The sequence below is a fragment of the Ailuropoda melanoleuca genome, chromosome 7 (genome assembly GCF_002007445.2).
Source record: "Ailuropoda melanoleuca isolate Jingjing chromosome 7, ASM200744v2, whole genome shotgun sequence".
Lineage (NCBI taxonomy): Eukaryota > Metazoa > Chordata > Mammalia > Carnivora > Ursidae > Ailuropoda > Ailuropoda melanoleuca.
The window spans coordinates 52,915,713-52,930,465 of record NC_048224.1 but is presented as its reverse complement, the minus strand read 5'-3'; the positions used below and the strand labels follow the sequence as shown (position 1 = coordinate 52,930,465).

Genomic DNA, 14,753 nt, shown 5'->3' with positions numbered 1-14,753 from the left:
GGAGGAGCCTGATGTGGGGCTCGATCCCGTAACGCCGGGATCACACCCTGAGCCGAAGGCAGACGCTTAACCACTGTGCCACCCAGGCGCCCCCAGATGTAAACCAGTTTTCAAAAGTGAAAAGAAAGGGAATGGAAAACTGAAGGGAATTTATACAGATTAAGAGACCTAAGAACACTATCAACCAAATGCAAGGAGGTGTATCTTGTCTGGATACTGACTTGAACCAACCTCCCAAAATGTTGCGACAGGTAATTTTCTTCTTCTTCTTTTTTTTTTTTAAAGATTTTATTTATTTATTCGACAGAGATAGAGACAGCCAGAGAGAGAGGGAACACAAGCAGGGGGAGTGGGAGAGGAAGAAGCAGGCTCCTAGTGGAGGAGCCTGATGTGGGGCTCGATCCCATAACGCCGGGATCACACCCTGAGCCGAAGGCAGACGCTTTAACCGCTGTGCCACCCAGGCGCCCCGCGACAGGTAATTTTCAACACAATCTGGATATACATGACCTGGAGGAAACGGACCCAAAAGTATAAAATGCCAGAGTTCTGAAGGTGGGTCACTCATTAGACACAGCGGATCTCCTCCCTAGAGAAGGAGTGCAAGAAGGGGAAATTAGACTGACCCGGGCCTGGCCTTCTGGACAGCGGTGGTGTTTCAGAGAGCTTAACGCACTCTCACTCCACACCGCACCCCTCCTTCCCTGTCTGTGGACTGCACGCTTCATCAGAGCAGTGTGTTAAATGCGCGCTTAACCTAGAAACGTCAGACGCTCTGCGCCACAGATGCCACGCCAGCACGTGCAACCTTAGCCAAAGCTCTTCCGGGAGCGGGACTTGCCTTCTCGGACGGAGTGATGAGATACACAGCCTCCAGGCTGGGGAGCGGCTCTCTGCGCTTGTTGATGTCTTCCACGACTAGAAAACAAACAGCGGCTCACGGTCAGTAAGCAAACAGAACCAGGGGTCACAGAACTAAAACAATCTAAACAGACCACCTTCAGACAGCTGCAGGTGAAAACCTCCAGGGCGTGGGGTGGGAATCATTTGCCTTCTCCTTGGAGTTACCACATTCCACTGCCTCACAATGCTCCAGAGGTTAGAAAACCTGAAATTTTATCACACTAAATATTTCCCATGTCGGTTTAAGTAAACTCCTTGATCTCGTGATTAAAAATGGAAAATCCTACCTCATTCTGTCACAGTCTTTTATCCCTTCTTTGGTTTTTTTCTCATGTGTCCTAAATAATTCCAATTCCTTTAGAATTTCCACGTTGAGTTTGTTTATCAACAGTTGGATAGTTTTTATCATTTTCTTCTGTATATCACATGAAGATATTCCAAACATGCCCTCAATACAATGCCGGCCTTCCCAATAGTTCAAAGACTAAACATTATATTTTGTTAAACTACAAGCATTTGGTGCTTATTTCTTTTACAGTTATGTCAGCTACTTCGACTGGAAAGAAGAGCTTCTGGGATAATCACCTTACCAGCCACCCGATAAAGCTCAGGATGTGCTATCTGTGCTGTACTGTCCTCTGGCACAGAGACAACAGTAAAATCACTTGATGCCGTTCTTCTCATGCAGAGGATTTTAGCAAATAAAAGCATCACTTCAGGGGCGCCTGGGTGGCTCAGTCGTTAAGCATCTGCCTTCAGTTCAGCTCATGATCCCAGGGTCCTGGGTTCCAGCCCCACATCAGGCTCCCTGCTCGGCGGGAAGCCTGCTTCTCCCTCTCCCCTCCCCCTGCTTGTGTTCCTTCTCTCTCTGTGTCTCTATCAAATAAATAAAATCTTTATTTTAAAAAAAAGCATCACTTTAGGATGATACCTTGTAACATTTAAAAAGACTTTTTACCCCAAATAATGTTCAAATACCAAAGTCCTTCAATCATCTACTCTACCAGTAGTTGTAGATTTCTGAATTTCATAGGCCAACAATACTTCCCCCAAAATGTTTTGGGGCTTCCACATAGGACTGCTAACTTTTCAATTCTGCCAAGCAAAGACCTTTTTTAAACCCACCTTTGGGAGTTGGGAAAAGTCTGTGTGCAGCAGTGGGAGAGCTGAACCCTTATCTACCACAGGGAACTAAAAGATAACATCTACCAACAATGAATCCAAAGATAACAGTCTAAGTATTTATCTAGAAACTGCAAAAGGATAACCAAGAAAGAGCAGACCCTGAGGGAGAAGGGAGTGGGCCAGGATGCTGCTGCTTCTTCATCAGAAGCTCCTTAGCTCCATCTGGCTCTTTCCCCCCTTAACTTTTGTGCGTATTTGCTTTGAGAGAGGAAAAAAATAGCTTTAAAAATTCAATGAAGAGGGACGCCTGGGTGGCTCAGTCGGTTGAGCGACAACTGACTCTTGATTTCAGCTCAGGTTGTGATCTCAGGGTCCTGGGATGGAGCCCAGCGTTGGGCTCCTCACTCGACAGGGATTCTTTTTTTTTTTTTTTAAAGATTTTATTTATTTATTCGACAGAGATAGAGACAGCCAGCGAGAGAGGGAACACAAGCAGGGGGAGTGGGAGAGGAAGAAGCAGGCTCATTGCAGAAGAGCCTGATGTGGGGCTCGATCCCATAACGCCGGGATCACGCCCTGAGCCGAAGGCAGACGCTTAACCACTGTGCCACCCAGGCGCCCCTCGACAGGGATTCTGTTTGGGATTGTCTCTGCCTTCCCCTCTGCCCCTCCCCCGGCTCTCTCTCTCTAAAATAAATAAATGAATCTTAAAAAAAAATTTTTTTTCAACGAAGAAAATAACTTTGTAAGCTCAAAACAGGGGCAAGCCCAGTCTTTGATCCCTGAATGACAAGAAGTCACAGTAAAAGGTATGTACTCTCATTTATAGGAATAGGCTTCTGGTGACAGATACACTGGATTTGGAAAAGTATTTTTTTTTTTTAAGATTTTTTATTTATTTATTCGACAGAGACAGAGACAGCCAGCGAGAGAGGGAACACAAGCAGAGGGAGTGGGAGAGGAAGAAGCAGGCTCATAGTGGAAGAGCCTGATGTGGGGGCTCGATCCCATAACGCCGGGATCACGCCCTGAGCCGAAGGCAGACGCTTAACCGCTGTGCCACCCAGGCGCCCCTGGAAAAGTATTTTTAAAAATGAAGGACTCACATCCAAGGTGTGATTATACCCCCCCAAAATCATGACATACATATTCATAGCATATATTTCACATGGAATTTAATTCATAAGAAAATCCATGATATATTATTACCATAATTTCACAATTTAAAAACATTTTAACACCAAATAACAGGAAAGACATAATCTTAGCATAAAGGACAAACCTTTGAATGAGATTCATTTAGGTTAATGAAATCTCAACCCTCCTAGTTCTTCCTCCAATAATTGTGGTTTGGTAGTAATTTTGACAAAGACCAACAACAGTCTGCAAGCCACACATCATATAAAGTCTCCAGGGGACAAAAATTAGGAAGTACATTGCAACAGGTATGTTCCACTCAACATTTTTTTCAGAGGAAAAACAAAGGTTAGCTTCCTTGTTTGAAACAAGAGCTCAGAAGGTACTGCTTTTCAATCTTCTGAGATAAGCTCAGAAGAGAATGCTGTTTCAAAGATTAAAACACAGGATCCCTCTTGAAAGGAGCCCCTGAGTAAGACAAGAGCTACACACCAATGTGAATAAGAGCTCAAGCACAGGAGCCAGAGGTCTGAGTCTTAGTCTCAGGTGTGAGACACTGGCTAGTGACCTTGAGCAAGTGACTTACCTTTTTTAAAAAGCCTATCTGTTGTGAAATTATAACACGCATTCCAAAGAGTGAATAACACATAAACATACAAATAATTAAAGTAAACACCTGCATAAGGGCCTCCCCAGTTGGGAAACAGAACTGGCCAGCACTAAGAGAAGTGCACTTGCCATACCCTCACTCCCTTCCCTCCAGAGAGAACTACTGTCCTGAGGAATGGGATCACTTCTCTTCATGGTTTTACCACATACACCTGCATTAAACAACAGCATAGCTTAGTTCTGCTAGTTTTGAACTTTATATAAATGAAAGCACACTGTAAATATTCTTTTGTATATTCTTTCTTTGGCTCAACATTATGTGTTGAGCTTGTTAGCCAGAGTTCCTTCATTTTCTTGTCTATACTATTCTGCTATGTGACTCTACCATGATTTATTTAACCCTTGTACTCTTGATGGATGTTTGGTTGTTTCCAATTTGGGGCTACTATGAACAATGCTCTGTGAACATCCCTGTATGTGCATTCTGGGCACACATGCCTGAAGTCTAGGACAACCGTCTAACCGTCTGGCTTATAGGGCACACACACCTTCAACTCTACCAGATACTGCCAGTGTTTTTCAAAGTAACTATACCAATGGACACTCTGTCATATAGGAGTTCCCATTTTTCTACATCCTATCTGTCACTTGGCATTATCAGATTTAAATATTGCAATTTGATGAGTGTATAGCAAGATCTCATTCTGGTTTTAACCAACTAATGTAAGTGGGCAATGTTTCATGGATTTCTTGGCCATTTGGATTTTCTTCTTTGTTAAGTGCCTGTTCAGGTCTTTTGTGCACTGTTTCTATTGGTGGCCAGCCTTCTCCCCCTTGATTTAACCTGCCTTTTGGCACATTTACCAGATATTTAATGATCGTCTAGTGCTGCATCAGGTGCTAGGGATTTAGCAATGAACAAGAAAGTCTTAGGTCTCTCTCAAGAACTTACAGCCTGACCACCCAGGTTGTTGGAAGAATCTGAGGTCAAGTGAGATAATAACGAATAGGGAGGGGGAAAGCTTGCCACAAAGAGGCCTGAGTTTCACTCAAGGGCAGAGAGAGAGCTGTGCTCACTTGTTATCCCCTCGGTCATGATGTCCGTCATCTTACAGCAAGAGGACAGCATCCTCATGCTCAGCTGATCAACCACCAGCACCTGGAAGCAAAAAGAACAGCTTACGGCCTGCATGGGATTTGCTACAGTTCTCTCATCAGCTTACTGTGTCAGACTTCAAAAAGCGCCCCAGAAAAACAGAATATTGTTATAAATACTTCCCATGGGCCAGAAGTGTGATAACATACATGCTACCTTCCCCCCCATGCCACATCCAAACCTGACCCTCTAGAAGTTAGAACTTGTTCTTGCTGACTTAATTTTATAAGCTTAAAAAATTAAAGTTTTTCCATGATGAAGAAAATGACTACTCATAAAAAAGGCAAAAAAAGAAAAAAGTCATCTACAGCACCCACACTCAGAGAAAACCATATTGGAGATTACTTTTCCAGAGCATAAGCTTTTTTTTTTTTTTTTAATTTTACAAGAGAACGAACACCCGTGCCACACATATGGCATGGAAGATGAGGACTTCGTTGCCAACACCATGAGGCTGTACCAGCACACGTGTTGTCTGGGAGCATACTCGATCTCAGTCCAGACTGGAAGAACAACAACACGCCCGCCAGTCCTGGTCTAAAAGCTTCAGACCTGCAATTCTTCAGCTAACCACTCCTGTCTCCATTCAGCCCAGAGTGGAGAGAAGCCATTGGCTGAAACAAGGCTACTTCTCCTCGCCTTTAATGATATAAACCGAGGTAACAGGAGCTAGACACCATGGGGACCGGAAAGCTCTATGAACCGATTAGTTTCATTTTATGAGGCAACTTCCTCAAGATTAGTTTAAAATTCACAAGTCCTTAAGTCTATTACTGATGGGACGGGTAAGAGAGAAAGAGGAGGACACGGATAAAGAGGAGGACGGACGTGCTGGCTAAAACAGAAGCTCACAAGGCTGAGGAGGAGACCAAAATCCACGCAGCAAAGTTGTTCCTGGACCAAGTGAACCTGAAATGTATGGGCTCTTGACTGTGGGACAACTTAGGGGCAAGAATCATTGGTATAAACCCTCCAATGACACATGGGGAAGTTCAAGTAAAACAGCGTGTTCTCCTGGCCCCAGACAACCAAGTGACTTTCTGAGTGGAGGACAGCACGCTTTCCCACTTGTATCACCCACTCCGGTAAGTGAGGACGTAATCAATCTGACTGGCTTAAGGACTGCTTCCAGCATTGCTCTCAATGTTCTATAAATAAACAAGCTTCCTTCTTTGTCACAATATAGTCACGGATAAATGGGGCCGGACCAGACGAGGGCTTTCTAAACTGTTGTGTGGGCTCCTTGGAGATGTTCTCCGGAGGGACTTCTTTCTCTCCCACAGCAAGCAGAATAATTTCACCTTCCTCTGCTTCATAGAAGAGGTTCAGGCAATATATTGTTTGAATAAAAAAGTTCCACTGCTAAAGTGTCTCACCAGGTAATCTTTAAGAGAAGCTTTATGACCAAGAGATTTCTTTACCAGGACTGCATAAAATGAGGCAGAATGGATTACCTTCTTTTGTACTTTCTGGACACAGCAAAAGTCGTGATTTCCTATTTATATACCTTCCCTCTAACCCTGTTTTCTTATATTTTCCACATGAACTCACCTGTTAAGACCATTAATTGGGCTCTTCTACTTACCTTCCACTCCCCCTTCTTCTTTACCTTCTTTATTACATCATGCATGATCTCTAAAAAAGGAGAGAGGAGAAAAAGAAAGGAAGGAGGAAAATTTAATGTAATGTCAACGACTTTCAATACCTGCTTATTATATTAGACTAGGTCATGTCCCCCCACGTTGTTTTCTCTGTCATGCAATTCAACCAATCTGCTTACTGAGCCATAATCAAATTACCACAAACTTTTGTTCCTTTATTCTTTTTTTTAAGATTTATTTATTTATTTATTAGACACAGAGAGACAGCCAGCAAGAGAAGGAACAGAAGCAGGGGGAGTGGGAGAGGAAGAAGCAGGCTCCTAGTGGAGGAGCCTGATGTGGGGCTCGATCCCAGAACGCCAGGATCACGCCCTGAGCCGAAGGCAGACGCTTAACGACTGCGCCACCCAGGCGCCCCTATTCCTTTTTTTTTTTTTTTAAGTAAGCTCAAGGCCCAATGTGGGGCTTGAACTCATGACCCTAAGATCAAGAATTGCATGCTCTACTGACTGAGCCAGCCAGCTGCCCCTCTTCCTGTTCCTTTAATTTGGTGGTTCTCAAGCTTTTTGGTCTCAGGACTTCTTCACACTCTTAAAAATTGAGGACTGCAAAGAATGTTTGTTAATTGGGTAAATATCTACTGATATTTACCATATCAGAAATTAAACTGAGACGGGCGCCTGGCTGGCTCAGTTGGAGTGTGCAACTCTTGATCTTGGTGTTGGGAGTTCAAGCCCCACATTGGGTACAGAGTTTACTTAAAAATAAAATCTTAAGGGTACCTGGGTAGCTCAGTCAGTTAAGCATCTGACTCATAATTTTGGCTTGGGTCAAGATCTCAGGGTCCTGGGATCAAGCCGAATGTTAGGCTCCCTGCTCAGTGGGGAGTCCGCTTGTCACCCTCTGCCCCTCCCCCTGCTCATGCTCTGTCTCTCTCTCAAATAAATAAATCTTTTTTGAAAAAAATCTTTAAAAAATTAGACTGATAAATTTTTTAAGTTATCATTAATTCACTTAAAATAATAAGAGGGGGGCGCCTGGGTGGCACAGCGGTTAAGCGTCACTTTTGACTCAGCTCAGGTCTTGAGCTTTGAGCCTTAAACAAAAAGGTGAAAAAAAAAAGATAACAAGAGGGGTGCCTGGCTAGCTCAGTCGGTAGAGCATGCTGACACTTGATCTCCAGGACATGAGTTCACGCCTCACATTGGGCATAGAGCTTACTTTATAAATAAATACATACATAAATAAATACATACATACAAGAAACCCATTATATGTTAACATAAATAGTATTTTAATTAAATATAATTATATTTTCTACAATAAAACAATTTTTAGTAAGAATATTGGCTTTTTTAAAAAAACATTTCTGCAACTCTCTTTAGCTTCATAAGACAGCTGGGTTCTATCCGCTTCTGCAATCTGTTATGAATCATATAGCATCTAGAAAACTCTACTGTGTACTTGTGAGAGAATAAGAGTGAAGAAGGCAAATAACACCTTAGTCTTATTATGAAGACAGATTTGCTCACGGACTCCCCACAGGATCTCGGGTTTTTTGAGATTATTTAAATCTCAAAATTAAGTGGGTAAGAGGCTATGACAATACCTCAGGCCACATGAGCCCCCTCAAGCTCCAAAAACAGATGTGAAGGGCAGTTGTGATGTCTTTCTAACCCTGAGCACATCTGTGGGATGCTCCCCCCCAAAATCACCATTTTGGTAAGCCACAGTTGCTAGAAATGACACAGCACACACAGGTCTACCAGCCATGGAGTCTTCACAGGAAATAAAACTTTTGCTACTCTTTCTAAATCCAGGTGATACAAAGGCCTGGAAAGACTCAAAGGTGAGCAGTTGCCGTCAGCAAGTGTGTCTCAAACATTTAGGTCTTTCTCTAGAGTATGCTTCTGAATTCTGCTTTTGATCATGTTCAATAATCTGATGTGTCATAAGTTTCTTAAAATCTTTAAGATTAATACATCTATTTACTCATCCACTCTCTCATTCGATAACATTTGCTGAGTAACCACTGTTTACCAGTCAGTGGACCAGGCACCAGGAATGAAACACAGAAAACATGGCACAGCTCCCACGGAGCTTACGGCCTAGTGGAGGGAGCAGACGTTGAATCAAGTGCAATCTCAGCTTCTCATAAGTGCTCTCCAAGGTGAATAAACAAAGGTTATGACAGGAAAAAAAAAAAAAGTGTGGACGGCTACCTTAATGGGAGGACCAGCTCCGGCCTCTCTGAGGAAGTGAACCTCATAAGGAAGACGCCAGCCATGCAAAGGCTGGAAAGGATTAGGAGGGGGCACAAAGGCGTGGGCTGGAAAAAGAGTTTGACATCTTCTTGGAACTGGTGATCATTATAAGGTGAGGCTGGAGGCCAGATCATTTCGGGCCTTGGTAAGGAGTATGATTTTATCTGAAAGGCACTGGAATGCCACTGAAGGCAGGGACATGATCTGATGTGCTGTAGAGGGGAGACTGGAAGGGATGAGACCAGAAGCAGGGTGTAGAGCTAGGAGGCCTCTGCAATCAGGAAAAAAAAAATCAGCATGATCGGTGGCAGGGGTCATAGTGAGTAGTGGATGGATTTGATACATATTTTGGAAGTAAAACCAACAGGTCTGGCTGCTGAATTGGATGTGGAAGCCAGGGCGTGGGGAAGAGACATAGATAACTCCTGCGTTTTTGGCTCAAGCAAAGAAATTGATGTAAAGACATTTGGAGATATAGAGAGAAAAGATTTAGAGGAAGAACTGACTTGTAGGAGAATACCAAGAGGTTTTTGGTGTTTTTAATTAAGATTGAGGTGGCTGAGAGACATCTGAGGGGAGATGGAGAGCAGGAAGCTGCAGGTAAAAATTTGGATTTCAACCCGTCCTGTCTAGGTACTCCCATTCCAAAATTCTCGGGAGATGTATCTGTCGTGGGTATTGTTAACAGCCAATTCTAATGCTGCCCTACATTTTTCTAATCCACTACCGAAAAGGAAACAAGGATTAGAGCCCATTTTAGCATTAAGAATCAAGTAGCTTGGGCTACTTCCCCACCAATAATCCCCAGCAATCACACTTCATCTCTCTTGTAAGACCTCTTTGTGTGGAAAGAAACAAAGCCTTCTGAGGCAGTCCAGCCAGCAGTCTTATTTCTGCCTACCAAACTGTGTGTATCAACAGCCAAAACGTCCACCCCACCACCCGGCTAGACACCAGGGCAGCTTCAACTTCTCCATAATCACAAGGACCACAGCCCTGGTGGACTTTGCTTCCCTCATGCACGAGGAGGTAAACAAGAAGGTTCCCTCTCAGCCACATGCTCTAGGTCCTGGGTAACTCCCAAGCTCCACAATTCCTCCCACACCCTGAGAAAAACAGCAGGTAGCTGAGATTATCTGGGACATCTCCACATGCACCCAATATACCAAGTGGAGCCCTAAAGCACAGGCCCTAGGGATAGCTGCAAACCCTTCCCCCCTTGTGAAGCCCTGCCCTGACAGCCCCGGCACCCAGGACTGCCTTTCACAGCGCTGTGTGTCAGGACACCTAAGCCCATGGCACACCAAAACATCTGAAATAGCATGACTAATACTAGATGGGCTGGAAGCTTGGGAGAAATGTGAGCATCACCGAAGTCCTTAAAATCCCCCCTTAAGTGGGGGATTCAAATGTGCTAACGCTCTGCCGGGACCAGATGCAGAGAAGTGCCTCCATTCTACAAAGAGATTTAAGGAAGTCTAAACTCAGGCCACAAATGCCCTCCTCTTTACCAATCCAAAGCGCAGGGAAATTCCAGAGTCTTTCTGGCTTAATAGTGGGCAGTTCTTCTAAAAGACGCCCTCTTGAATATAAAGCTAGTTACTCAAGCAAAGGTCACCCCCACCCCTCATGATTTAAAAAAAAAAAAAGTTAGACCAGGGAAAATCCAGGTTCAGGCATTTGCTGACGGTGTGAACTTGGGCAAGTTTAAAATGTTTTAAAAGCTTGGGGAACCTGGGTGGCTCAGTCAGTTAAGCATCTGCCTTCGGCTCAGGTCATGATCCCAGGGTGCTGGGATCGAGCCCCGCATTGGGCTCCCTGCTCGCATTGTGCTCCCTGGTTGGTGGGGAGTGTGCTGCTCCCTCTGCCCCTGCCCCTGCTCTCTCTCAAATAAATAAATAAAATCTTTAGAAAAAAATTAAATGTTTTAAGCTTTAGTTTTCTCATTTGCAAAATTAAAATTATAATACTCTAATGACCAGTTATAAAGATTAAAGAGGTACAACGCTTAGTCAGGGCCTGGCACTCCACAGGAGCACCTACTGTGCTGTCACTATAAAATACGTTATTCATACAGACAAGAAATTACTTCCTTATGAAAATTATGACACATCACTTCCATCAATCAAGATTTTTGCTATAATGTAAAAACCTATTAAGAAGAAATATATATTGAAAATACAGCTTTTAAATAATCACAAAAATATTAGATAGCAATCTCTACAAGTATTTCACCCAAAACTTCAAAGCTTCTCTGACCTCCAACACACATGTAATACGTTTTGAACTAAAGGCACAAATGTGTCAATGTAGACAATATAAATCTTAAATGTAAATCCAAAATTGAACAGAAGATTCCTTCTACCCCTTCTGAGGAGAGAGAGAGAGAGACCTTTGTTTATCTCGGAAGAGATGCATTAAAACCGAAGCACACGTGGGGGCCCAACACAGACGCATAGGACTGTATTTTTAAATTGCTATTACTTAACATTCTGAAAATTCGCTTAGACAAGAACACAAAACGGTGTATGAAATTGGTAAGGAGGACGCAGAATATCTGCCTGCAGCAATCATGGGAATCACATTAAAATCCTTGTGAAGGTGGCAGATACAAAATAAATACGTGAGGGGCGCCTGGGTGGCACAGCGGTTAAGCGTCTGCCTTCGGCTCAGGGCGTGATCCCGACGCTATGGGATCGAGCCCCACGTCAGGCTCCTTCACTGTGAGCCTGCTTCTTCCTCTCCCACTCCCCCTGCTTGTGTTCCCTCTCTCGCTGGCTGCCTCTATGTCTGTCGAATAAATAAATAAAATCTTAAAATATAAATAAATAAATAAACAAATAAATAAAGTGAGAACCAAGAGCACTTTTACCGGGCAACCAGAGACGGCTTCCAGGAGGACAGCTCTGCCACTTACCACTGCATTCTGGGCTGCGCCTCCCCCCCTCTAGACTCTACCCAGGCAATTCTGCTCTGAAGCAACGACAAGTCTATTCCTCTTTCCCTGGCAGCACTTCAAATACCTGAAGATGGAAACCACACGTCTCTTTGTCTTGCTCTGGGCTGGAGGGTCTCCTTGCTAAACAACGGGACCTGCCAGGTGGAATGAGTTTAGGGCTAAACAACACATGAGAAAATGGTTCAATTACTTGGAAACTCGACTTCCAAGTCCTGTCAAGGTCTTCCCTAGAGGACACCTGGGTGTTTCAGTCAGTTAAATGGCTGCCTTCAGCCCAGGTCATGATCCCAGAGTCCTGGGATCGAGCCCCCACATGGGGCTCCCTGCTCAGTAGAGCTTCTTCCTTTCTCTCTCCCTCTGCCTTTCCCCCTGCCTGTGCTTGCGCGCGCGCTCTCTCTCTCTCAAATAAATAAATACAATCTTAAAAAAAAATATCTTCCCTTAGAAATATCTATTTATACATAGACTATTGGTAACCTAATTACAAAGCATTTACCGGTTTGTCTTCATGTAGTTCTTCGTAATACAGAAGTAGCACATTTTTGTTGAAAAATTCAAATAGACGTATAAATACAAAATGAAATTTTCCTCCTTACTCCCACTCTTAAGGGGAAACAACCACGAACAAGTCTAGCAGGCCCCCTTACGGATCCTTTTCATGCATATACAAGTGTATATGGGAATGTATGCACGTACACTCGTGGCTCCCTGGCTGAGGCCTGGGAAGGTTAAATAACTTTCCATGATTCTCCTTCTTTGGTGCTTAAGAACCCTTATGTTGGAAAGAACCTTAGAGATCATTTAAGACCAGAGTCTAGGTCCCTCATTTTGGGATTGAGATACCCCTTGCAAAACAGCCATCCGGAGTGCTCAAGGCCATTAAATGGTCATTCCAGAGTGAGCAGATATGGGTCTCTGGATCCCCATACAAATGTGCTTCCCACTATACACACTGTCTCTTGGGCTCTAGCATGGACTGGACTCTGAAACTGAAGCTGGGTGTGCTTTTCTGTTTCATTTCTATGATCACCTTGACAGGTAAAGCTAATGATTCAGATGGCTTTTGGAGCCAGATCCTCCACTTACCAGCTGTGACCTTGGGCAAGTTATTAAATCTCTGTGTCAGTTTTCCCATCTGCAAAATGGGATGACCACACATGCCCCACAGAGTTAGTGTGGAGATTAAATGAGTTCATGTGTGTAGCGCACTCAGCTCAGTACTTACCACTGTTGATTTCACCATCACCATCACCATCTATTTCAAGTGATATCTGACCTCCCTAAGATGGAAGGAGCCAGTGATTTCCAAGTGGTTTCTTACTGCTCCTCCATGGAGTTTGTGATGTTTCCTGTTTTCCAGTTTGTTTCTCTGCATACAGATTCTTTCATCCACTCAATACTGATGACTTACCGAACACCTGCTATATGTCAGAACTCCTTCCCGGCACTGCAAAGACCACAGTGAACAAGCTAAACAAGATTCCTGCTCTTAAGGTGCTTACACCAAATATGGAAGGCAGAGACAGCCAATAAACACTAGGAGAGAAACAAGATCATTCTAGAGAGTGATATGTGCTCAAAGGAAATTAAAAAGGTTAATCAACAAGAATGTGATGGGGGTTTGAGAGAAGGTCCTCTGAGGAGGTGACAAGGAGGACAAACACTGTGTTGTTCCAGGGGGAAGAGTTTTCTAGGCACAGGAAGAGCAGGTGCAAAATCCTCAAGTCAGGATCAAGAGTGGTAGAGTCCTTGGGGCGCCTGGGTGGCTCAGTCGTTAAGCGTCTGCCTTCGGCTCAGGGCGTGATCCCGGTGTTCTGGAATCGAGCCCCACATCAGGCTCCTCCCCTGGGAGCCTGCTTCTTCCTCTCCTACTCCCCCTGCTTGTGTTCCCTCTCTGGCTGGCTGTCTCTCTCTCCGTCAAAAAAATAAATAAAATCTTTAAAAAAAAAATAAGAGTGGTAGAGTCCAGGAACAAAGAGAAAGCAATTATGGGGAAACCCAGCAAGCTCAGTGAGGAAAAGAATGGGTCAGGATGCACTCCGAGAGGTCGCCCCAGAGTCTCACCTGGTCTTTAGAGCAGTAACTCCTTACTGAGGACTCCACAAGTCACACATAGTATTCTGCTCCTGGAACACTAAGCCTCATTCATTCACCTTCAAACATGACAACTCCCTCCCATCCCTGAACCCTCAACTCCCACCCTATCTCTGGCATCCAGCATAAAATAATGATCTAGCAAATGCCTATAGAATGAATGAATCCCCGAGTGGCATAACTGAGTAGAGCTTGCTGGGAGTGAAATGAGCGCTTCTGTTCCTAGTGTATCTCATGACCGAGTGAGGTGACTCCACCCAGTAGCTCGCTGCAACCACCTACACACCCCCTCCCAGGGCCGCCACTCCCTGACATCCCCCAAGATTCAGAACTCCCAGTTCAAAGATGACTGCCAGAGAAAAGCAGTCTCAGGGACTCTTTCCCAGGGACTGCTGGGAAGAGAGAACTCTTTATTCTTGAGGAACATGACAGGCAAACTATGGCTATAGTTTCTGGCTAGCCCCAAGTTTGCAAGCCAGAAAGATCTAGAAACATTCTTCCCGTAACTCTACTCACTCAAATGCAGTGAGGAGTGTGTGTATTATGTGAATGTACAGATACAAATGCTCAAGTCCAGAGTTTCTGCCATCTTAGCATTTCTCTATTAATTAATTTTTAACCAGTGTCTGAGATAATCACAACCTAGCCAAAATACTTTCAAAATCTCATATTAAAGAAAAAGCACAATCAGGGGCGGCTCAGTTGGTTAAGTGTCTGCCTTCGGCTCAGGTCATGATCCTGGGGTCTTGGGATTGAACCCCATATCGGGGTCCCTGCTCAGCGGGGAGTCTGCTTCTCCCTCTCCCTCTGTACCCCCGCTTGCGCCCCCACCCTGTCTGAAATAAATAAAATCTTAAATATATATACATATGTGTGTGTGTGTGTGTGTGTATGTATATATGTGT

General features: G+C 44.1%; 1 protein-coding gene across 4 annotated transcripts in view; it reads right to left on the bottom strand.

Moving 5' to 3' along the window:
* The window catches only part of STXBP1 (syntaxin binding protein 1), a 63,259-nt gene that overhangs the window by 28,300 nt on the left and 20,206 nt on the right, over positions 1-14,753 (bottom strand). For all 4 annotated transcript variants that reach the window (XR_004626587.1, XM_019796507.2, XM_002916327.4 and 1 more), the window contains exons 2-4: positions 6,516-6,565; positions 4,852-4,933; positions 842-918 (exon numbers count right to left, since the gene is read on the bottom strand). Coding sequence is in view for 3 of the 4 variants with exons in the window: in XM_019796507.2 (XP_019652066.1) it covers positions 842-918; positions 4,852-4,933; positions 6,516-6,565 (209 nt within the window). In the remaining variant the exon portion in view is untranslated. The remainder of the gene's footprint in view (positions 1-841; positions 919-4,851; positions 4,934-6,515; positions 6,566-14,753) is intronic.